General features: G+C 43.7%; 1 protein-coding gene across 4 annotated transcripts in view; it reads right to left on the minus strand.

Moving 5' to 3' along the window:
• Positions 1-20,796: 20,796 nt before the first annotated feature.
• Positions 20,797-26,325, minus strand: part of HMBOX1 (homeobox containing 1) — a 187,157-nt gene continuing 181,628 nt past the window's right edge. Inside the window, exons 9-10 of one of the 4 annotated variants that reach the window (XM_068280052.1) lie at positions 24,949-25,037; positions 20,797-20,999 (exon numbers count right to left, since the gene is read on the minus strand). In XM_068280052.1, the coding sequence (XP_068136153.1) occupies positions 20,862-20,999; positions 24,949-25,037 (227 nt within the window). In that variant the 3' untranslated portion in view covers positions 20,797-20,861. Of the gene's footprint in view, positions 21,009-24,948; positions 25,044-26,325 lie in introns of all 4 variants that reach the window. The other 3 variants (XM_068280050.1, XM_068280049.1, XM_068280053.1) reach the window with 3 other exon arrangements.

Below are 26,325 nucleotides of genomic sequence, written 5' to 3' on the forward strand. Positions count from 1 at the left end.
GGACTGTTTAGCCCTGAACGACTTACAATCGTTATTGGCAGAAACCAATACAATGGAGTCCGATAATCAGGGTCCAATATCACAGGATAGAGCATGTAAATCTGTCACACCCTTTCCACCATTAGCAGGATCTGCTCTAGATTTCTTTCAAAAACAGGTCCTTAAAAGAAACGTTAACTGAACGGTAGGTAGAGTTTTACTTACCTGGGGCTATTACCAGCCCCCTGCAGCAATCCTGTGCCCTCGGAGCCGCTCTGGAATCCTCCGGTCCCCCGCTGTCACTTAGTTTCTTTTTTGACGACTCAATAGTCGGCCGGCCGCCATGCGTATTATTGGACGCATTCCCTACTGCTATTACGCGTATTTGACAGCGGAGGACCGGAGGATTCCAGAGTGGCTCCGAGGGCACAGGACTGCTGCAGGGGGCTGGTAATAGCCCTAGGTAAGTGAAACTCTTTACCCACCGTTCAGTTAAAGTTCCCTTTAAGGAGACAAAAGCCTCAATATATCCTGAGGAGAAATACAATCTTTCAACCAGTGAGTGGAACGCAGTTAGATGGTTAAAAATCCTTGCCCGATGTAACCATAAAAAAAGTTGATTGGGGGGGGGGGGAATATAGTAGTGCTAGCAACCGAGAACTACGTCAAGGAAGCTGTCTCGATTTCGTGCTAAGTCACAATGCGTTACGTTTCGGCACGTCTGGTACAAACAAGTTGCAGGAACTGCAATGGGTACATCGGTAGCCCCGACCATTGCAAATGTGTTTTTGGCCAGGTGGGAAGCTGAATACATCTATAATGAGCGTAATTCGTATAGATGTTTTTTGAGGGCATGGTACAGACATGTGGACGATGTGCTGGTCATTTGGGGATCCACCAGGGAATGCTTCAATTCATTTTTGGAATACATCAATGTGAATGACATGAATATGCCGTTCACAGGTGAATGGGGAGGTGCCCAGGTTTCGTTCCTCGATCTCACCATCGAAGTGGTAGATGGTGCCCAAGTGACAAAGGCGCACAGGAATAGTACTGCCACAAACTCTGTTCTGCATACTGCTAGTTATCATCCCCCTCATGTAAAGTCAGCCATCCCCTACAGCCAATTTCTCAGATTGTGTAGGAATAATGGTAGGAAAGAAGATTTTGAGAAACAAGCACAGGAAATGCACAATCGCTTCCAAGCCAGAGGATATGATGAAACTCAATTGGACCAGGCATTGGAAAGGGTTCGGAACACTGATCGTACCGATCTCTTGATCAATAAAGAGAAACTGGGAAAAAATTGCTTTGTGATGCTCTTTGATTATTCCCCGATGTCCGAAAAGATTCAGGAAATTATTAAGCGGAACTGACAAATTTTGGAAAAAGACAGGAGTCTAGACCCCAAGGTGACACAACCACCTAATATGGTCTTTAGGAAGGGTTCCACACTGGGTTCAATACTAACAAATAATGAATTTGTACCTCCCACACGTGAGACTTGGTTGGGTGGTAGTAAGATAGTGGGTACCTTTCCATGTGGACACAGTCTTGATAATATGGGGGTATGTAGGTCAAAGTATGTGAAATTAGGCTCGGTCCACTTCCAAGTTTTATCACTTGCAGAACCGAGTTTGTGGTCTATGCTCTCCTGTGTCCTTGCTCCTTTTTTCTATATTGGGAAAACGACTCACCCGATACGAGAAAGATTAGTGGAACATGTACGCTTCATCTGGAGAGGCTGAGGGGTGTGTACCTAAACTTGTCAAGCACTTTGAGGAGGTGCACGGCAGCGACCCTTCCCTCCTTAAAATGGTGGGTCTGGTCACTGTTGTGACCCCAAGAAGAGGGGGTGATTGTGAACAACTCTTATCACAGAAGGAATCCTTTTCGATTTCAAAAACTGATGCTATGGGGCCCCTCAGCTTTAATGACAGGAACGAGTTAAGCGTTTTTCTAGAGAAGTAGATGCAAGTATTATATTTCCTCAATTGCTGTCTTAGGCCTGGTGCACACCAAAACCCGCTAGCAGATCCGCAAAATCCTAGCAGATTTTGAAACACTTTTTCTTCTTTTTCTGTAGTGTTTCAGCTAGCATTTTGCGGTTTTGTGAAGCGTTTTTGGTGTAGTAGATTTCATGTATTGTTACAGTAAAGCTGTTACTGAAAAGCTACTGTAACATAAACCGCCTGGCAAACCGCTCTGAAGTGCAGTTTTTCAGAGCGGTTTGCGGTTTCCTATACTTTACATTGGAGGCAGAAACGCATCCGCAATCCAAAATCTGCAGCAGCCCGGGAGTATGCGTTTCTGCAAAACGCCTCCCGCTGTGGTGTGCACCAGCCCATTGAAATACATTACCCTAGCGGATCCGCACCCGCAAGCGGATCGCTAAGCGCAGCAGAACCGCTCTGGTGTGCACCAGATCATTGGGTTTTCTTAGATTGAGTTGGTGATACAAACTTCCTATTTCTATATATGGTACAGCAGGAGGGAGTTCTTAGGTAATACACTCAGTTCACTTTAAAAATGGGATAGGTTTACTTGTATTTTCAGTAGCTTACAGTTTTTTCATATGCTTTATTATAATTGTTCTGTAGTGCAGAGATGCTCAACTTCGGATTCGCGTGAAACCCGGATAGTTGCTATCCGGATTTTCACCCTCCTAATTACAATCAGCTGGGCGGGGAGAGGGGGGTCAATCTTACCTCTCTGACGTCTTCTTCGGTCCATCCCTCGGCGCCTCCCAAGATGTGCTACAAACTGGCGTCACATGACTACAAACATTTCCTCCTTCCGGGTTGAAGGAGGAAGTGTATAATCACGTGACGCCGGATTGGAGCACATCATGGGAGGCGCCGAGGGATGGACCGAAGAAGATGTCAGAGAGGTAAGATTGACAACCCCTGCCCAGCTGATTATAATTAGGAGGGTGAAAATCTGGATAGCAACTATCCGGGTTTCACCCTAATCTGAAGTTAAAGTAGACCCAAACTAAAAATACAAGATTTCAGAAATAAAATCTATTTTCTAAATTATAATAAATAGCAGCCTTTTTTCAGCTGCATGATGACAAATATAAAATATTTTACATTTACTGGAGAAACCCCTCCCTTCCTTTCATATTGCCGGCAAATAATCCGGCAAACTGGTGGAGTAGATGGTGTCCAGCAAAGGAGGAATTGCTAATGGCTGCCCCCAGTATAACCCTAGTTATGCAAAGAGAAGGGTGAAAAGCATGCACTGAAATGCTCATAGGCTTGAAGGAGTGTTTATTTATCTTTGTATGTGTCAGAGTGGTGCAACTAAATATTTTGCATTAAAAAAATGTTTGGTTTGGGTCCGCTTTAAGTATCCCTGCAGTACTGATTTTCATTATTAATGATGCAAATAATTGTTTGGGTATAAGCTATGTTCCTGTGCGCCTATTTGCCTGCATCTCCAAATAGTCAGCCAGGGCTGATTGACAGTCGCTAACCTCCCAGATTGGTAGGAGGAGGCGGCAGCCTTGCTCAGTCTTTGGGTATGTTTACCCGTATCCATGGTAACGCAGACGCCCACATGTGGACGTCAGAGGCCGGGATTGGCCGAAATGCAACGCTGGAGACGGAAGTGAGCACATACAGCGCGCACTCCCTGCCAGCTATAGGAGTCAGCACATTATTGGTCTAGGTAAGCAGAGCGGCGTGTAGTTTCGATACTATTTGTTCACGCCCCCTCCTCTGTGGCGTTGTTGGATTATATGAACACCGTTGATCTGAGCAACCCGTGATCAAGCACCGGCTGGTGCAAAACAATTGTCGGGAGGACGGGCTCTGTGTGGATGGTATCAGCTAGACGGGTGATGTAATCCCTTGGTTTCACCAATGTGATACGCTGCTATACTTGTTTTACACGTAATGTGCAATAAATGCTCACTGAAGTATACTGGTGCCCACGCCTCTCTTGTAAGAACTAACAGGTGGTCCTGGTGGTGCCACCCTCCCACCGCCCATCGGTGTTAGACAGTCAGGAGGTAAAGTGAACTAAGCACAGTTTTTAGCACCCAGGGCATTTTAATAGAAAATTAAAAATGCATTTTAACAATGTGGCTCATTTAAAAAAAAACTTCCATTTTACCCCTTCTTTTTACATTTAAAAGTTTGGCAGAGGCCATTATTACCCTACTTCTGCGGACGGCAGGTCCTGCTCGACCGCAGAAATGTCAGGCAGATAAGGACAGATGTAATTATTTTATTTCACACAATAATTACACACAATAGCAGATGGCACACAAAAGCATTCATCAGCAGGAGAGGGGAGTGATCGCAACTGTGACTTCTCTAAACCCTTTGAAGCACAGTGTCCTATCTTCACACTTTCCCTCTGGATAAGTAAGGGCCGCTAGAAGTGGGGTGGGGGGTGAGAACATGGCAGCTCCTATAGCTATAAGAAACTGCAGGGGGAAAAAATGGTGCTTAGTTCCCTTTAAAGCTGTGAGCTGAAGGCAGGCATACCTGGAGAGGGCTAAAGAGAGAATGTCACTGGTCTCCGTTTATATTAATTACTATTAGGCCTCTTGCACACTGCAAGTGATTCCGATTCAGATTCCGCTTTTTAATCAGTTTTTACATCTGATTCAGATTCCGATTTGCAGTGTGCAGGGAGCAAACTGCAAATCGGAATCTGATGTAAAAACTGATTAAAAAGCGGAATCTGAATCGGAATCACTTGCAGTGTGCAAGAGGCCTTAATGTCACCTTAAGAAGAGCATACATGATGTCACTCATTGCAACACCTTGAATAGAGCCTATCCAGAAATATAATTGGTGAGCTGCAGAGTCACATAACGGCCCCATTTAGCAGAAGTCTGCGGACAGTTCCTTCTGGTATCATAAAATTCTATGGACCTTCGAGTGGATGGAGTTTGGCTACAACTAAAACTTGGACTCCTACCACATAATAACTTCGGATGAAGCAGTCTGTTCACCTCTGCCCCTAAATGCTCTCTTCCTGTCGACAAATCCTACCCAATATTATCATACAATGGCACTGTTGCTGGGGATCATGGGAAATGCAGTCATTCTAGGAACCAATCAGTACAATGCTGTGCTGCGTTTCCTTACCCAATAAGGCTCCATCATTTCCGCCTCAAGCAGGTGATGCAAGCGCAGCCTGCGCACGATCTCTTGCATTAGCTGGCCCAAGGACTTGACGCCAATTGGCGTCAAGTGGTCCTTGGGCTGCTGCGGTGGCCACACCCATTGGCGTGGAGTGGTCTTTAGGTAGTTAACCACTTCGCATCCAGACCTTGTTTCCCCCTTATGGACCAGAGCCGTTTTGATGTTTTAGCCATGACCCTAGTTAATCAGCAATAACTTTATCCCTACTCATGACACTTCAATGATCTATATACCGTTTTTTTTCCAAGACAAACTAGGCTTTCATTGGGGGGTATTTTGTACTAAGAAAATAGTCGATTTCTATTCATTTCAATGGGAAAAAAATTAAAAATGCATGATTTCTCAGTTTTTAAACGTCCAGCTTAAAAATAAAAAGTGCTACTGTCATAAAAACCATGGCACTAGTATTATGTCCCCCAGAATAGATAGCCAGATGTGTCCCCAGTATCAGCCCCCCCAGGATAGTCCGATATGTCCCCAATATAAGCCCCCCCAGTATAGTCAGATGTGTCCCCTGCATTTGCCACCCCCAGCATGATCTATGAATAGTGCCCCTAATTATAGCCAGATGTGCCCCTGGGATCAGCATTCCCCTATTTTAGCCAGATATGCCCCCAGGATTAGCACCCCCCCCCCCATCATAGCCAATGTGCCCCCGGTATTAGATTATCCCCCCCCCCCAGGTAACCAGATATGCCTTACTATTAGACACTCCCCCCCCAGTTAGCTAGATGTCCCCCAGTGATCTTAACATCCCCCCTTTTAAATACCCCCTCCCTTAGGATTGAGAGCCAGAAGCCGCCCCTCCCATCAGGCAGCCCCCTCCGTGCATAAAGTTTAACAAATCCTCCAGCAAGCAGCCTCATTTACCTCGTTCCTGCGACTATCCTGAAGCCCGAGCCTCCGATTCCCGCTCTGCAGTCAACCCCGCTATGCCGAATATCCGGTCCCGGCTTGATGACGTCAGTTGACTACTGCAGTGATCGTTCATGGGAGGGGGTGGACTAATTGGCTATAAGGGAACATGATACCTTTCGCCAATTAGTAATGCATCTGACAGTGCCGGGGGGTGCACTCTGAAGCGCACCCGATCGTGCACAGCAGGGCTGCAAGCAGGTCAGTATATCTATGTGGCTGTGGCTTGGAGGGTGCCACGGCTGACATAGATATACTGTAGCAGTGGAGTAAGTGGTTAAGGCTCACACCCACGACACGATTTTTTGGAACAAACCATTTTTTCATACTATTGCGAAAATTCATTAACTACTTTAGGACCGAGCTGATCTATGCAGTTTTGGTGGTTACCTGGCTGGCAGGGAGTAGATTTCAATCAGCCTCCACTGCGTGCATCCCCAGTGTCCGTCACTCCCGCTGCTTATTCACCGCCGTCTCTCGACGCAGCTTACTGGCTCTGCCTGTCTCGATGACGGCAGAGCCCTGTGAGCAGGTCAGGACCCACTTTCATTGGCTCCTGCCCCTGTCTATCAACATAAGCCGCTCCCATTGATAGGCAGGGTCAGGAGCCAATGAAAGTGGGTCTCTCTTTAATTGGGGCTCTCGTTTGAACCCCAATTTAAAGTGTATTGTCAACTCAGGCACTATTTATCATATTGAGGTGAGGCTTTGTTTATTTTGACATTATGTGTCTGATATGTATTGGTATGTCATGTGATTCGTGCCACTCTGTATTCCACACTGGTAGTGGGTAGAAAAACGAGAGGAGAGTGCACTCAGTGGGGTTAGGGGGGCAGCCAGCCAGGGAGTAGCCGCACCTGAATTGGTGAGTCCCGTACAGGTTTCCCAGTAGAGAAGTTTTGTCCTACTCGGCATGTGACCTCAAGAGTTCCAGCCCGGAAACCACTAATAGATCTTAGAGTGTCTTTAATCTGCTCTACCTGGCTGCATGCTGCTCCTGCACTCTGCGGGTGCGATGCAAGTCAGTGAGCGGGTGGGTGGCGATTACTGTACAGCGCAATGCAACTCTGCACTGTGTAGGGTGTAGGGTGTAAGCAGCGGCTGGACAAGATGAAGAATGTGCTGGGAGATGGCTATTTAATTATCTAGATTATAAATCGCTTGGTTAGTGAGCATTACCTACTGCCTCATCCACTAATTCTCATTGTTGAACCACTCACTTATTTTGCAATATCAGAACCTTATATTGTGTCGATCTCCTACCACTCCCTAACATCCCCAATGCGAGGACCCCTCAATGTTGGAGGAAGAGTCTTGTACTGAACAATCTGCATGTAGACTATTTTTAGAAGCTAACATCCTTCGCTGCATCTATTTTGAATGCAAGTTGAATAATCTGCCTCTGTACTGTAGTGGGCTCTGCACATCTATGCAGCTGCTCAATTCAGGTGCAGCCTGCATTTGGAAGCGCTGCCATCTACTCCTGTTACTGATGGAAAGGGTCATCAGGCACCTGGGGCAATAAATCTCAGAAAAGATTTGATCGAAGAGATTGAGATGGCTGAAAAAAAAAATCAATGAGTACTGAGATCTTTATCTAGCTTGGGAGGGACCAAAAACTATGCACATCCTAACTTCCTATGTGCTCCTACATCAAGCTCCTCCCACTCCAAACAGCAAGAGTACCTGGTGTAAATCTATTTTACAATGGCAATAAATCATTTTTAACAAATAACCATGGCTAATATCTGCTTCAGCCCAGTAAGGCAAGACACACACAGGGAGTCTAGGCCACACCACTTTTCATAGGCCACTGTAGGAAAGCGATGGGTAGAGATTAGGAATGTGCAATGAGATGCCAATAATTCAGAGTTGATGCTAATTTTTAAAGCTTGAAATCAGACCAAATGTAAGAAATATTTGCATTACATTTTCATCAACTCAGCATCTGATTGCATATCCCCAGGGCAGGCATGCTTTCATAGAGTCAAACTAGGCATGTTGCTACCCCTAACCCCAACTTTATAGTGGTCCCCTGAAGTTTTTGGCAGTGTAGCGACTCACCTGTCCCAGCTGCTGCGCCCCTCCATTAGTGCCAGCCGGACAGGTGAGACACTATGCTGCTGAAAAGTCTGCAGGGGCCCTTAATATCCACAAGTCGGGAAGGGGGGGGGTGTTGGCAGCTGGCTCGGGGTGGGGGTGTTCAGGAGGGCCCCCAGGCTAACTTAGTCTATGGCCCCATTGTAACTAGAACTAGCACTGTATACCCCTATTTCCCACCCCCATACAAACAGATGCTTCAGTGTCGTAAGACTCACAATCATTAAAGAGGAACTTCAGCCTAAACAAACATACTGTCATTAAGTTACATTAGTTATGTTCATTAAAATAGATAAGTAATATAATCTCTCACACACACTGTTTTAAAAGAACAGGCAAATGTTTGTGATCTCATGAGGGCAGCCATCTTTCTGGTTGAAAGGAGGGGACAGTGAGCATAAGACTCAGTTCCAACTGTCCTGTGTGCTGATCACCCCTCCCAGTTGCTAGGCGACGAAAACAATATCAGAAATCCCATAATGCTTTGCACAGCATCAGGGGAAAATGCCTGAGCAGATTTGATGGGGCGGAGCATCTCTTCTGTGCAGCTAAAAATGAGGCTTAGGTAAGAAAAACAAAGTTCTGATGCTGTGAAACTGTTAAACAAAAACGCCAAGCCTTTTCAGTGCTGCCGAGTAGATTTTTAGTCTGGAGGTTCACTTTGAGACAGGAGAACAAATCAGGAGCACACACAAATAACACAGGCACAAGGGTTCAGTTACAGGTTTTGTGTTTATTTCCCTAGTTGTACAATACTAAAATAAAACACAAATTAAAAAAAAAAATCTTGAAACAAAACTGTACAAAAAAGCAGTATACTACATTTTAATTACAGAACAGTCTACTGTCCAAAAGGCACTAATCCAGAATAGGAGATACAATGATACAGGACTCTGTTTAACTAGTTTTCTTGAATACAATAGGCGCTTGTTTCCGCTGTCCATCCATATAGAGAAACAAGGTTTTATATATCCTACAGTTACACATTGTTATTACTGAGAGCCCTACCCAATACGATGCAGCACACCTCTCCGAGCAGGACAACAGGTGAAGCCCCACAGCCCTAGAAACTCTATGGTGGGAGGAACCTAAAGGTTTGTGAAGATGTCCTGAAATGAAGCCCACCACTATCCCCACAATAATGTTATACCCTCACAGCAAACCGCATAGAATAGGATTATGCTGACTAGATCCTGGTAGATCTGCACACGACCTAACTAGAGCAATCCCGTGTGGTTGAAGATCTAAATAAATTTGAAGGAGGAATCCCGCAACACAGATTGTTGAGTAAAAGTCCAATTATTATTGCAGCATCTGTGGGCAAACAGCATTACAGCTCAGGCGTATCGGAGCTCTGATACCTGTCAGCTATTAGTCTACAGATACTGCAATAAAAATCTGCTGACTTTTACTCAACAGTCAAGTGTAGTGGGATTCTTCCTTCGAATTGATACTTATATGGCCTGCTGACTTCCCTGGCCTCCTGATTGCATGTAAGTGAGGTGGTTGAAACGACCCATCCCTGTCTTGAAAATCAAATGAAGTTGGAAAAAAAATGCTTTAAGGTATATTAAATTCTAACTTATTTGAGCATATAATCCATAAATGTTATGTAATTCGCATGAATTAAATAGTCATCAGATTGTTCAACCTCACAGTTTATATATCTACGTAGCCTACACAGCAGTTTTGTATTATAGGTTCCAATAAAGTAGCATTTAATTCAACTCAAAGGAGATACTTCTGCATTGTGGTTTCCATATACAACACTGAACACTAAGAAACAGCAAAGTTGTTCGCCATTCCATAAGTCTTCAGTGGAACGTGAAAGCATGGGAGATGGAACTTTACCAAGCCCAACTCACTCTACATTACTGTTGGACTGGTTTACTTTCAAATAAGGGATGCCTCAAATTTTTGGCCACTCAGTGTATATTAAGAAAACTCCACCCAAAGCCGCTTACTTCATTTTTTGTGTTGGGGCCGAGTGAAGTACCCACATGATTCAGTGATAAGACCACACACTCTATTCAGACGTGGTTGGTCTTAGCACCTTGTGGAAGAACTTCGAGAGGAGAGGGATAAGGGGGGCAACAATCTTACTCTCCCCCCAAAAATACTTGCCAGGATGTTGCACCGATTCTCAGCCCCAAATAACTGAGTCACCAACCAGGATAGGGCGATCTAACTCAAGTTAAGATTCCAGAGGCTGTTCACTTGGTGACACCCAAACTAATGAACTCAATAGATTAGTGTAACCACCAAGCACCTAGTTCATAAACAGGAAGAAGCCTTCATATTTTCCCCAACACGGACATTTTTGTAACCCATTAAGCTCCGTTCATCTTAGTAAATCATTTGGCGTTCCTAAATATAAATATTTGACCAACTCACTAACTTGAGGCTTGAGAAGCTTAGCTAAAATGGCAAATTCCTGCTAGGGGAGGACCCACTTCACCCAGAATGATGATGCATGAGCTACTTTAATCATACCTGGCTTCAGGGGAGATACCTATTAACTGTTGTGAACAACAGGAAACAACAGTTAATGTGAGGAAGAGAAAGTAGGGCCACTATCAGGATAAGCGTTCACTGGTTCCCTCTGCAGGAGGAGAGGTGTACTGCATCTAAAACTTTTAATACACATATAAAGACAAGACAGACAGTTCTTATTTTGTCACCAAACCCTTTGCTGCCACAAGGGCCCCCTTTCAGGGTGGTTTGGCAGCAATGGGTTTAGTAAAAACGGGACATAGATAGGATTTTTAAAAAAATGGACAAAAAAAAAAAGGCCTTTTCTCAATGCTCATCCTATACTACATCCTCCTTCTGCTTAGCAGAAAATTGTACGTACACAAAAATACAAATACACAATTTTGTAGAACAGTGTGATCTTAATATATTTATATATATTTATATTTATATGAGTGGCAGGTTAGTTCGTAGTAAGAGCTTTTTGCACTTTTGGCTCGTACGCGACAAGGCTTATAGAATCAGCTTTAGCTTTTCATTCAGAATTGATATTCTTTGTGTATGTAGATTAGCTTTCAGACAAAAAGTTTTGCATTATAAAGCAGCATCCAGTTGGCAGAGGGGGGCGGTGGAGGTTGTGGGCGGGTCTGGGAAGGGCCATTATGCTGTTGGGACAATACACTGCAGATTATGAAAGAGGGGGGAGGGAATATGTACAAGAGGCAGAATGATAGGCAGGTACGCCAGAGGCGTTTAATAACATCACACACACTTAGTGATCTCTTTTTAAGAGACACAGCTAAACTGCTATAACTTCTCACAAGTATATATTGGGAAGCCACACAGACAACCCACAAAAGTCCCCCTCATTGGTCTGCTTCCACGGTGCGGGAAATCACATGACCAGCAGAGAGCTATTTTAACAAAGCATTATACAGCTTTTTATTTGCAACACTTTTATTTGAGAAGGAGCACCTAAAACATTCCCATAGTTCTCACTAAAACCAGCCTCAAATGGTTTATTCTATGACAGTGAGGTCAGCTAGCTTACTTCTTCGGGGGTAAAAATCACCTCTTGAAAAATGGTCCCACAATGCAACTGACTGATCACTCCTCCATTGGAGGGTTTTGTAATGGGATATGTAAGTAAAGGCTTTATGGCAGAGACCATCATAAAGCAAAGAAAAATAAAACTACGTGGCAATATTGCAGAGAGTAAACTAGTTTCAAGAGGCAGCTTAGCTATGAGAAATTAAGATCTTTAAAAACAGAAATAAAAATAATAAAACAGTCCAAGGTACATCAAAGTCTTTGTTGTAACTCTTTTCAAAGCCTTCTCCTTTAGAAAGGTACTATTTTGACAACATTGTTGGAAAATTTGATCTATACCTATGGTAGTGATAGCGGACAGTGCTAATTCAATAGCCTGACAGAAGCCCTGGAAATTCCACACGGATATCTCTGTACAGTTATTGTTCCACAAGGTATGGTGCATGGACCCATCTTTATTCTGTCACAAGCCTCACTTAGAGCTGCCTGGGGTATGAGTCCCTCAAGCACTGCTTCACAAAACATTTACAATTGTAATAGAGGAATGAATCTGGAAAGCAATTTCATTGGATAAGTTTAGTTCTGCTATAAAAGCATTACAAAAATGTCTCCACCCAGAACATGCTTTGATGCTCAGACCAGGCCTCAGTTGTGACCCACGAAGACATGAGATGCCAAGACACACAACAGGCAAGAGTTCTCTGTATAGGCGGCTGTTTTACAGAAAACACACACGGACATCGTCCGACTATTGCTTTCAAGTCATGAAGAAAAAAATAGAGCCGATGAAACGGACCAGTTACAATCATACTGGACTCTGCTGCCGACAAAGAACATAACACAGATCCCCACATCTGGAGGGCTTCAACACAGCTGAACTGTAGACTGAAGGTCCTCTATTGCTTTCTGGCTGTAAAAGTGTCCCTGGATGGCACATACGTAGACGGTAAACACGGACCTCTTCAAACACAGATAAAACAAGGATGGGAACAAAATCTGGTCTAGTTTGGCCTCAGTACCAAAATGCCCCTACGTTCCACAGCACGTCAGAAAAATTACAACTGGGCAAATCAACAGGAAGTGCATTTGATTCCCCGCTGAATATAATTTGCTATAAGTGTTTGTGTGAACTGCAATTATTCACATCTAATTGACCATCACTAGTTTAGTCTGGTGATGCCTCTGGCCAGTAGAGAAGGTCAATTACATGCAAGTGAGGCTAGCATCAACAATTCTTTCCCTAAAGTGTACCTGAGGTGACGTGACATGATGAGATACACATGTATATGTACAGAGCCAAGCATACACATAACTAGGCTGTGTTCCTTTTATTTTTTCTGCCTGGAAGAGTTAAACGTCCAAGTAAGCAAGTGACAGCTTCTCTCCAGTCGTGACCTAGTTGGACTATAGCCTCACTGATCAGGAATAACAGCCATAAAACGTTTGCCTGGCAGGGAATAGACAAAACATGTCAACAGTTCATATATTTTATCTTCTCGGGACAGAAAGACTGTCATATAAGACAATACAGCATTTAAACATACTTTTAGCTTATACATAAGATAAGATAGTGGGATTTAAAAAAAAAAAAAAAGTCATTTTAGGAGGATACATGCAATTGATTATTGCATCGATTTATTTTCACCTCCTCGAATTTCCTTTAAAGTGATCCGAACAGCATTTTGAGCTTGCAGGGCATCTCAATAGCACATTAAAAATGCATGCCAACAGTGTTTCATAACTAAAAAAAAAAAAAAAAATCAATTCTACCTCTCATTTTTACCTTTAAATATTTCTTAGAGGCTTTTATTTTAGCCTACTTCAGCGGCCTGCTGTCCACAGAAAGAGCAGGCAGACAGGGACTGCGATAATTAGCAGTAGCAATAAGCAAACAAAAGCTTTCATCAGTGAGGGGAGGATAGCACACTGTGCTTCAAACAGTTTTGAGAAGTCACACTTGATTTCCTTTAACACCTTCCCCTGGATAAATAAGGGCAGAGGAAAGAAGAGCTCCTACAACTATTAGAAACCTGGACAAACTGCAGGGGGGGGGGGGGGGGGGGGGGGAGCTGCTTGGATCCCTTTAAGGTCATTGTGGTGTTTAACCTTAAAGGGAACCTTAACTGAGAGTAATATGGATGTTTCCTGTTAAACAATTCCAGTTGCCTGGCAGTCCAGCTGATCTCTGTGACTGCAATAGTGGCTGAATCACACCCCGAAACAAGCATGCAGCTAATCCAGTCTGACTTCAGTCAGAGCACCTGATCTGCATGCTTGTTCAGGGGCTGTGGCTGAAAGTATTAGAGACACAGGATCAGCAGGCGATTCAGGCAACTGGCATTATTTTAAAAGGAAAAATCCATATCCTTCTCAGTTTAGGTTCCCTTTAAGTCTTTATATCATTGACGTCCTGATTCATTTTTAAGTACATTTACTAGCCCTAATTTAGGCTGTTTTTGAAATAGTATAGTAGTACTATATAGTTTATTTTTTCCTATTTCGGATAAAAAAATAAATAAATAAATATTAGGGCTTCATTAAATTTTGAAAAATACACAATGTTCAACTTGTGCAGAGGTAAACTATTTTGGAAGCGGCCCTTACGCTTTTAGCGCTGGGTTGTGATACGATAACTTATTCTATGCATTTGGTGAAGACATTTTTACAGTGAATCTTATGTTTAGGGTTTCTCCTGGATGGGTGCAGGAAGTTTTGTCAGATCGGTGGCAAGGCACACCATTTGCTAAAGGTGGCTACACACGATACAGTAAAATGTCCCGATTTTACAGCAATCCAATAAAAACGGTTGTCCTGAAAAATCAAAAGCTTTTTTTAAAAACAAACAAACAAAAAAATCTCAAGATCAGATTTTCAGTTTTTTTATTTTTGTTTTGATAAGTTCAGCGGGAGGTGTTGGATTTTTTAGATACATTTTTATGAAAATTGAATGGTGTAGGGTAGGTTTTTAATTTATAAATGGATAGACCCAAGCAATTTTTTTTTTTATAACTGCAGAAAAATGTAACATGTGTGGTACATTGGTCGGATTTTTTAAATGTTACAATAAATAAAAAATTGATTGTAATTCTTGAAATTAAATTTTAAAAAACGGTACGGTATGTGGCCATACAAGCAACAGGATATCTGTCAGCTCTTTAGACAAGTCTGTACAAATTGAGCAGGAAGGAGAAATAGTAACTTGCCGGTATAAATAAAGTTCTGTTTGTTAGTTTGACTGAACAAAGGATTCTGGGAAAACAGGCTGCCTTAGCATTGTTCTTAGCGTAATTTTCTTTCTGAAGGACCATTTCTAACTGGAATGAAACCTCCCTCTACGTTGGAGTATCCATAGACCGATAACCTACAGCCACGAGTGTAAAGACTACAAGTAATAACGGCACTCGCCGTGTATAAAGAAAAAGATTTAAAGTATTGCTTAATGTCAGGAGACATATATCACAAACTCGCTCAATGAAGGTTGAGGATTGCTTCAGTAAATCAAGGCTCAAGGTAAAAGCGTCCACAGCGAATCATAAATCACAGGCTGATGAGAGCCGTTTAATAGAGTTTATATCACACAAAAAAATTCATCACGCACACGTCCGATAGGTAACGTCAATGTCTCACCCCACTGGAGTGAAATACACTTATGTTTATCTGACAACCCAGAGGATTCTTTCAACATGGGCGACTTTATGGGACGAACTTTGTTACGCAAAACCTCTGGCCGCCAATCGGCAGCCACTGAATACTACAAAAGGGCAATAAGTGTAGTAATCCATAGCAACCTACCAGAAGACAGCTCTCATTAGTTAGTATAGCATAACTGCTTTCTGATAGGCTGCCCTGATTTCTAGCACAGAAATGCTCTTTGCAAGCCCAAGTGTGAGCTTCAAGACAGAATTATTAGGCTCTTCTTGACCATTCCCAGTACAGTCTCTCCCCAAAGAACCACAATTTGCCTGATCCTCTTTTGGGGGGGGGGGGGGGGGTCTTGCACGATTAGGACATGGCTACACAGTTGGGGGGCTGAGCTGTGAGCATACTTCAGTTGTGGATCCGAGAAAAAACTAACTATAGCAAGTAACTGGTCTTTATATCTTATCTAAAGCTTAGATGGTTTACACAGTAAATCTAGCTGCAAATGGCTTCAACAGTTTATGATCATTTCTTACTGTTATATAATGAGCAGCCATATCCTGCTTATTACACAGGCAAGCTGCTCTGCATCTCCACCCCTCAGCCTGTGAAAACTCCACTCCCCTCACCTCTCTCCACCCCCTTGCCTCTAAAATCTCATGCATGCTTCAGCAAAAGCCGCCTCCTCCCCAGGCTGAGTTCCCATGAGCACTTGCAGCATGGGACTCAGAATGCCTAGGAGCTGGGGGCGTGGAAACATTCATTTACATGCAATTAGATAATACATAAAATTAAAAAAAAGCATTTGGGAGGAAGAATGCCCAATAAACTATATGTAAGGGGCAGAAAAATAAAGGCAGCAAAAGTGTCTCGGATCCACTTTAAAAGGAACCTGAGGTATGAGATGTATGGAAGCTGTCATATTTATTTCCTTTTAAACCCTATCAGTTGCCTGGCAGTGCTGCTGATCTTTCTGGCCAGTAGGGTCTAAATTACACACCTGAAACAAGCATGCAGCTAATCTTGGCAGATTTGTCCCAGACATCTGATCTGCCTGTTCCTTTGGGGTCTATGGCTAAAAGTATTAGAGGCAGAGGATCAGCAGGAGAGCCGGGCAATGTGCATTATTTAAAAGGAAATAAACAAGTCAGCCTCCATATCCCTCTCACCTCGGGTTCCTTTTAAAGGGAACCTGAAACGAGAATTATATGTAGGCTGCCATATTTATTTCCTTTTAAACAATGCCAGTTGACTGGCAGTCCTGCTGATCTATTTGGCTCACAGACGAGTCACATGATACCCTCCCTCGGCAGGAGAAATATAATTATTTTGTGATTAACCCTCCTATTCTACAAAGCTCGTCTGACAAAACATAACAGCTTATTGTAAGGCACCCATAACAGCTCTGTCCACATAAAAGAGATTCAAGCAAACGCACAAAGACAAAAATATACAAAAAAAACCACACAAAAATATAGAAATATAAAAAATTAAATATATGCTTACTGTTGAAAATATATTCAAAACCATCACAGCAATGCTGGAATAAAAACACCGAACGACATTCCACATTCTCTACACACGGGTATAAAAAAAAAGAGGGTGAAAGTAAAACACTCGTCGGGGGAAGTGGAGAGATTATCTGCCGAAGTTCCTTCACAGTAACGCGATTCCTCATAAAGTGGACCTATCACTTACATTCTCAGTCTGCAGGTATACATTGCGGTCATACCAAATAAGCCGACATGAGTTGCGTTGCAGCGTTCAGACTAGTGAGAGGATTGAGCTTCTGTCAGGGAATTTTGCCTCAGCACAGCCGGATCGATTTCATTATTCTGATCGGCTTGGTTAGAAGATTTTTGCCTATTAGTGATTCCTAAAAATAATTTCCAATCGCTCATACGAAGAATCACTCGTAAAGGATCGTTCAGCAAACTATCGTTAGTGGCCACCTTTAGAAAGCATAGTGTATGAATCTGATCTTGCACTGTATATTTCATACAGCATGCTATGGTAAGACCTAGCGGACAATTTTATGAAGTGAGCCAAAGCCGGTAGGTTAGCTGAAAAGCTAACCTTACAGGTCTACACATCAGAAAGCATTCAGATTTAATTAGCTGCTGTTGATCTGGTTTTCTCTCGGTCTTCCATAAAGATCTGATTTGTGTACTCAATACCCCAGATCGTGATTTTTTTTTACAGCACAAACACATTCTACAGCAGAAGGAGCGAGGCTAACGTGGAGGGGCGAGGTAGAGAAATCTCACGGGGGGAGGAAAAGAACTGCCAGAAGACTGCACTCCATCCTGGTTCACTACCCAACTTATAAAAATGCCTTTGAGTCTCAGGAGAAACAAAGCGTATGGCTGAATAATGGGAGGAAAGAATGAGCCAGACAATCGGTGTTCAATATTAGAAAGTATAAAATAACTGAACACACAAAGAAAAGGATGAATGAACTCATGTGATAACCAAAAGCACAACATTCAGCCTGCTACTGTCTACATCTCAGTCCTGCAGGGGATGTAGGAAAAATACGTTCCCAAGCTCTGGCGTAACTACAAGTCATGGAGTCCCCCAGAGAGTTTTTTAAAAGGGAATAAAGATGGCAGCCCTCACAATCCTCATAGTTCAGGTACACCAGTCACATTCACAAGAAGGAAGCAATCTATAACACCGACGTAATAGAGCCTACGATTAGAGATGGCATTACTGATATTGATTTCTGCAACCCAACCATTTGGGACTCCTGGACCAGCAGGTGGATTCTACATCTTAAAGAGAACATGTAACAAAAAAATGTTCCCCTGGGGGGTACTCACCTCGGGAGGGGGAAGCCTCAGGGTCCCAATGAGGCTTACCCCACCCCTGTAGCTGCAGGCAGTCCAGCGCTGGCTCCCCCTAAGTGTCCCAGAATCCTCCCTCAACAAGCCTGATAAGCACTGATTTATTTACCATTCGTAGCTCCAGCGCAGGCACAGTATAGGCTCTCGGCACGGAGATAGGTGAAAATAGCCGATCTCTGTCGGGTCCGCTCTACTATGCAGGAGACTTGCGCCTGCGCAGTAAAGCGGCCCAACAGTGATCGGCTATTTCTGCCTATTTCCGAGCGGAGAGCCGATACTGCGCCTGCGCTGGAGCCGGGAAGGTAAATATTTACATCCCCGCTGTTTGGGGAGCTTTATCGCCACCGCTGTGGGACCAAGGAGGACGGGGGAAGCCTCAATAGTATCCAGAGGCTTCCCCCACCCGAGGTGAGTACCCCCCAGGGGAGGTTTTTCTCATTACAGGTTTTCTTTAAGAGGGGTGCTCATCAACGTGTACCCGAGGTGACATGGTGAGATAGACACTTGTATACACAGTACCAAGCATACAAATAACTAACTCTTTCAGGCAGAAAAAGAAGAAAAAGAACACAGACCTAAACATTCAGGTATGCAAGTGAAAGGTTCGCTCAAGTAGGGAACAAGTCGAACTATAGCATAATCCTCACTGGTAAGGAACTACAACCATAAAGCTCTTTCCTTGGTCAGTACAGCTTCTAAGAGCAGGAGCAGGGGATAGATAAAAAAAGGTAAGTAGTTCATTTATTTAAGCTTCTGGGACACTGAAAGACTGCGTCAGCATATGAGACAATGGCAAATGACAATCACATGGCCCACTATGGTTGTGAAATTATCTGTTGCTGCCAATTCATTACGTAATATCCTAACGTTTGTTATCACAACTTAGCTATTTGCTATCACATGACCACCTTTGCTCTAAGCGCACACTAAGTCAGCCCGGGAAAGACCTCATAGTTTGGTTCCCCTCTACACACTGCAGGAGCTGCTCAAATTGGAAATTCTTACTTTAGTGTCATGGCAAAAATTTAAGAGGTGCCTGCAGTTATGATCCCACAAGCCGGCTGATTGCAGAAAGCCACAATGAGGGTGATTGTATTTTTGATTAGACAAATGTCAAGAGGTACTGCCTCTGCCTGTATAGCATGAGGTCATGCGGTCGACTCCAGGGTTAGAAAAAAAAAAAAAAACAAATCAAAAACTATCCTTGCAGAGTTCAGGTCTCCACCATAACTTAGTCATTTTGTTTACATTGTTGTTAGTGGTGAGGCAGTACGGGCATGTTTAATAAAAGATTACAGCCAGCAAGACCCAGGTAGCCTTTTCAGCTGATAAGTAGCAAAAAACAAAACATTAAAAACAGCTAGTTACTGGTCAGTGGATGTTGAGACCCTCATCCATGAATCCACAGAGCTTTATAGCTTAGTGCTGCTAAACAGAAGAGGAACCTTGGGACAGATGTGGATGGTGGAAGCCAGAGACAAGACTGCAGATGATAATGCAAACGGGTAGTGTATATGTACATTATAAAGAGGGCATTTTGGCACTACTGTATCATTTAAAACAAAGAATTAACCTTGTCCAGCAAATTGGTACGGTTTCGGCATTACTGGTCCATCATTCGGTTATCAACAACAAGGACACAACAAAATAAGACAAACAAAAACGAAAATCTATTGCAGTAGACACAAAATCAAGTCAAAGTGCTTAGTTTGGCAACTGCCAACCTTTTAGAACACATCAGGGGGAGGACGACATGTATTCTTTGCAAATTTAATACTGTGTTCAGTCAAGTATCAATTGAAAAAAACAAGTATTGCCTTGGCATTTAGGCCACTAATGAAGTCCAATAGAGATGGCTAAAAATCTTAACCATGTGGGTGATTACCATACAAGGTTTTGCACACAACTCTTTGGAGAGCCAAGGGTGGGCTGTGACCAAGCATGTAAGTGCTTAATTTGAAGTTCTGCGAATACTTTCTAGTATTTTACCTTGAGGAATTTAAAAATTAGATGGTGATGGCCCGAAAGAGGAGCCTTGGACAATTTTCTGCCCTTCGTATGCCAAGAAACTACAGGGTGCAGCAGGCCTTGTTGGGAATTTTAGTTTCTTGACAACTGATGGGCTAAAATACTGCTTGTCTACTAACTAGACCTTTAGATAAAAACGCTGCAAGTTTTTTTTCCTTTCCGGATGCAAAGGGTGCTGGGAGATAAAGCTCCATTTTAGTTAAGATGCACGTTTTTGTTTCCATTCTCAGTCTAAGGCTGCTTGAAATTTGAGGCTTTCTACCCCCGTATTGTCACTTACTTGGCTGTTGGACATCACACATTGCTTTCCAGGTTCCCTACATTCGATAAAGTCTATAAAAAATAAGCTTAAAAGGTGCTGAGGGTGGGGAGAAGCAGAGGGAAGGGCTGGAAGCACTTGTAAAATTGGAATGCCTGAATGGAGTCAAATGTTCTAGACCCGGGGAAGGGAGCAATATGGCTAGAAGTAATACTGAGAGTAGAGGACATGAGTATGGGCACTACGTCATCTTCACAGGACGAGACCCTACCAGCTAACTCGACGGACAAGAGACTGCAGTTATACTGATATAGGAACACACATTAAGGACTGAGGAAAAGATTGCTAAGGTGCTACGTCTAAAATCTAAGAAACTTTTCAGTTTTGACCCTTCCCGCTTGCGTGTAGGCCTCAGTCGTCGTCCAGAGCCTCTGTCTTGATCTCTCCAGTCCCTTGCCGGGCTAACGCTAGGATGGTGTGGTTGACGGCAGCCATTTCCACAGCTAAGGAGATGGGATCCTGGTGGTCGCTGTGACTGGTGCTGTCATCCTAAGCATGCAGGTGGGAAGAAACAAAAAGAGAAATAAAGTATTCATTACATCAATATTTCAGACTAGAATGACTATCTGGGATCAAATCACTTGACGAGTTATGACTTGACTTGCCTGTATCTCTGACGTTACACACAAAACAATGGAAGAGAGGATAAATGGAGGCCCCAACAAGAGTAAAGTAATTAAAAAAAAAGGTTTAAAAAGGGAGGTATGGGAAGACTTACTTCCGGACAGAAAACACTATTTGTGTATTTTTGAAGTGAGAGTTATATGGAGGCTGCCATATTTATTTCCTTTTAAGCAAAGCCCTGCTGATCCTCTGCCTCTAATACTTTTAGCCATAGACCCTGAACAAGCATACAGCAGACCAGATGTTTCTGACATTATTGTCAGATCTGACAAGATTAGCTGCATACTTGTTTCTGGTGTGATTAAGACACTACTGCAGCCAAATAGACCAGCAGTGCTGCCAGGCAACTGCTATTATTTAACCTCCTTGCCGGTCTAAAAAATCCGACAAGGAGGCAGCGCCGCACTTTTTTTAAATCATGTAGCGAGCCCAGGGCTCCCTACATGATAGCCGCTGAGCGGCGGCATCCCCCCACCCACTCCGATCGCCTTCGGCGATCAGAGTATGCAGGAAATCCCGTTGAGAACGGGATTTCCTGCAGGGCTTCCCCGGTCGCCATGGCGACGGGGCGAGATGACATCATGGACGTCGGGACGTCACAGGGAACCCCGATCCGCCCCTCAGCGCTGCCTGGCACTGATTGGCCAGGCCGCGCAGGGGTCGGGGGGGGGGGCTCGGCGGGTAGTGGCGAATCGGCGGCGATCGCGTACTACACGCAGCTAGCAAAGTGCTAGCTGCGTGTAGGGAAAAAAAATTATGCAAATCGGCCCAGCGGGGCCTGAGAAATCCTCCTGCGCAGGTTACCCCGAGCTGAGCTCGGGATAACCGGCAAGGAGGTTAAAGACAATTCAGCATTTTTAAATCTTAATAGGACACAAGAGCCCTGTCCTGAACACAATGACATGCCTCTGTGTCCTTCAATCGCCACTGCTAGTCCCCCCATGGCTCTGCTGTCCCCCCTAAAAATAATAACAATCTGCTTATTGCTGGCCGTCTGTTTACCTGAGGCTTGTCAATCATCCTCCTGCGCATTGCCGCCTCCATTACAGGCGCCCCCCCCCGCTGCTCCCTGCCTCTGCTAGCTTCCTCTAATCGGAAGCTAAGCCGTGACCCAGGAGTACTTCCTGCAGATTGTCGCTAGCCTGATGATATTTTTAGGGGGGACAGCAGAGCCATGGGGGGACTGGCAGCGGTGATTGAAAGACAAAGAGGCATATCATTGTGCACAGGACATGCCTCTGTGTCCTATCAAGATTTAAAAATGACGCCTCTAGTTCTCTTTAAAAGGAAACAAAAATGGCAGCCTCCATACCACTCTCACTTCAGGTTAACTTTATTGGCAGAAAATTATTCCAAGTGGAGTCATGTTTTCAATAAAGTTAGTTTGAAAATACACAAACCGTGTCAGTGTCTTCTATCCAGGGGCAAGTCCACCCTTACAGGATATTAGAGCTGAAACATATTATAAAAACGAGCAGGAGTTCGCCATCCTCCTCCGTTTTCTCCCAATTGCCCACCGCAGCTACTTCCAGGTTAAGCAGCAGTGTGCAGGCTTGGCTGATCTCACGCCCGCGGCCCGGGAGCATTCTGCACATGCGCACAACATAGTCATGATGTCATGCACAGGGCGCTCAAGGACACACACAGCTGGGACATCACCTGCACACTACTGTCCAACCTGAAAGAAGCTGCGGGGGGGGGGGGGGGGGGTGTTTAGGGGGGTAGGGGGTTGCGGTGAGCATGCATACATGCACTGCTTCATACATGCCTGCTCCCCCCGCTTTTACAATGTCCTCAATTCAGGTAGCTATGTGCGGCAAATATTTTTTTGTTGGTAAAATACCTAATACAGTATGTTCCTTTCTTTAAAAAAAAAAAAAAAACAATTCTGAAAGATTTTTAGGCATTTCCGAACATGAGATAAAATGTGCAGAAAATGGTAAATAAATAATAGTAGTCGTTAATGGTCTTCCATAAGTTCGTCGGATCGTCTTTGAAACTTTTTTTGGGGGGGGGGGGGGGGGGGGTCAGGGGGGGTTGTATTTGATTATGTAGCAACCTATGGAAAGTATATTCACAGGCATACCCTATAAAAAAATACAGTACATATTTGGAGTTTTATTTCTAATATTCTTTTCTATGACAGAGAACTCCACCAAAACAGCAATAGAAACTCCACTAAAAACTGCAAACTGCACTCAAACTTTACTTAAAATTAATGCAAATTACTGCATAATTTAGTGCATACGGTAAAAAATGGCGAAAATCTACCAGAATTGCTAAATGTCATTACAGCATGCAGTAAATTACCGTGCATGTGGCAATTTGCTCAAAAACCCTACCAGAATTGAGGCCAATAGGTTTCAGCTCTGTTATCTTTTAAATCCCTTTAAAATGTTTTTTTTTTAATGATTTTACTTGTGGCCGCCTCCTTTGATCCACTTTTTAATTGACCATTGTCCACCCTGAGATAGTACCCTCTCTATATCTGATCAGAAAGGGATCTATTTTTGCCACACATTGCAAGTAGATTTTTTTTTTAAAAGGACCACTATTGCAAAAAAAGGAGGCAGTTAAGATCTGACAGAACCGACAGGTTTTTGGGTTAGTTCATCTCCTCATGGGGGACTCAGGGTTTTCTTAGTTTTTAACAGCATTTCCTGAACAGCAGTTGCAAAGTCTGACAAAATAGTGTGCCAGTGAGTAGGGAGATTGGCTGGTATCTTACTATTTTGGCAGTTAAACTGCTTTTCAGGAAATTCTGTTGAAAACAAAGAAAACACAGAAAATCCACCCACCATGAGGAAATGGACTGGCCCAAAACCTGTCGGTACTGTCAGATTTTAATTGCCTACTTTTTTCACGATAGTGGTCCTTTAATAGATTTCAGTTTAAAATCTATTAAAAAATAAAAATGGACTGCGGCAGAGCAGAATCGGCTGGTGGGGCCAAGTCCCTTCCCAATTAGCACTTTTGAGCAAGCTGATCATTTCAATTCTCATATTACATGAATAAATGAATTGGAGAAGATACATAGTTTTTGTTTGTTTTTTAAATGTCATCCTTATTTGATCATAAGATCTTTATGATATTGAATAAAATGGTTTATATATTTTTCTTCATCATTGAGCGGAATTAACCTCCCTGGCGGTACGCAGTTTATGATGCTGCGTCCGCTGGAGGGATTTTTGGAATAAAAGTTGTTTTAAACTTCGTAGCTAGCACTAGGCTTGCTACCTGTGTCCCCCAAGTCCCCATCTGCTCCCCCCGATCGCCACCGGCAACACTCACCCGTCCGTGATCCCGCGAGAGCCGCAGCTTCCCAATTAGCTTCAGTCGTCGCTATGGCGACGATCGGACATGACGTCATCGACGTCATGCGCAGTCCCGATCCTCCCCATAGCGAAGCCTGGAGCTGATCGGGAGGCTGCGCCATCGCGGGATATGTATTGGGGCCGGGGGAGGGGGGAGGGGTAGAGCAGAGGCACTTGGGGGGCAAGAAACTTGAACACAATTTAAAAAAATCCTCCCGGGGCCATGCGAACCCCTGCGGCGGCTAGCCCGACACGGTGTCGGGCTTACCGCTAGGGAGATAAATATACATTATGGGCAGCTGATTTCATTTTTCCTCCTCTTAAATTTTCTTCAATATATCGCTCACCTTGGGTTGCTTTTAACTGACAGTTGCTATGGGTTACAGAGAGATTTCCAGCATCCAGCACAGCAGAATATATGCAGGGAAGATAAAATGAAGACTTCCATGCACTGATGTGTGGGGTGGAGAAGCCAGCACTGCCAAAGCAAAGGGGCTCACCTGTTCGGAGTAATCGTTGCCATCCACATCATCGCTGTTCGAATGGCCGCCAGGACTTTGTACATCGATCCCGTGACTCTCCAGGATTGCTGCTTCTTCGAAAAAACCAAATATGGCCCTAAAATTATCTGCACTGGTAATACAACATACACAAAGCAACACAGTACTGATTTCATACTCCTACGCCTGCAAACTACAAACTCTGGATGAGGACTCCAACCCTCACTACTGCAGCAAGATGGAGAACACCGCCAATAGTTCCCAATTAGTGATGGTCATGTCTTGGGTTTGATCAGCTGATTTGCAAAGCTCTGATTAGTCGCAATAACATCCTGCTTTAGCACATGATCATGACTAGCGAATCAGAGACTTGCCTATCTGTCACCTGACTAAACAGATCACATGCTTCTCCAAGAGTTCTCCTAGATGTGACCATCACTGGTGGTCAGTAAGATCCGCAGGCTCTCTAGATATCCACTGTCACAGCTCTTATGCAATCCTGTTTATGTATTTTATCCTGTTTATGTCTATCAGCTGATCAAACAAATCACATGCTTCTCCACGAGTTCGCCTAGACATAAACATCACTACTGACCACCCTCTACCATCTTATGTGCAGCCTTACAGGAAACCTGAAGCAAGAACTACATGGAGGCTGCCATATTTATTTACTATTAAGCAATACCAGTTACCTGGCAGCCCTGCTGATCTATTTGGCCACAGTAGTGTCTGAATTACACCAGAAACAAGTATGCAGCTAATCTTGTCAAATCTGACAATGTCGGCAACACCTGATCTGCTGCATGCTTGTTTAGAGGCTATGGCTAAATGTATTAGAGGCAAAGGATCACAGGACAGCCAGGCAAATGGTATTGCTTAAAACAAAATAAATATGGCAGCCTCCATATAACTCTCACTTCAGGTTCCCTTGAAAGGACTACTACTACTACTGGGCACGTTCCACAAAGCAGTGGTGAAACATTCACATTTGATATATGTATAAGTGTAAGCCTGCGATCACTAGTTCCAGAAATAGAACCATGCAATACATTTTGGGAGTTCGGAGCTATTTCTGTTAGTAGTGTTGCTATTAGGCATTCTGAGGCATATGTATTGGCTCATTATACATGTATGTGTGAGAGCTGCAGCACTCACAGAGGGGCAGACGGATAAGGATAAACACGTGAGCACTCTATGAGATCTGTGCTGCACTTAATCATACAAAAGACATCACCGGATATCATAGTCAGTCAGGCTGCAGTAAAAGGCTGACGGCCATCTCACAGGCAACTTAAGCCTCGTACACACATACCAGGACTGTGGCTTGGCAGAGATTGCGACTCGACCCGCCATGCAAGAGTTTGGTGCAAAGTTCTG

The sequence above is a fragment of the Hyperolius riggenbachi genome, chromosome 4 (assembly GCF_040937935.1).
Source record: "Hyperolius riggenbachi isolate aHypRig1 chromosome 4, aHypRig1.pri, whole genome shotgun sequence".
NCBI classification, from domain to species: domain Eukaryota; kingdom Metazoa; phylum Chordata; class Amphibia; order Anura; family Hyperoliidae; genus Hyperolius; species Hyperolius riggenbachi.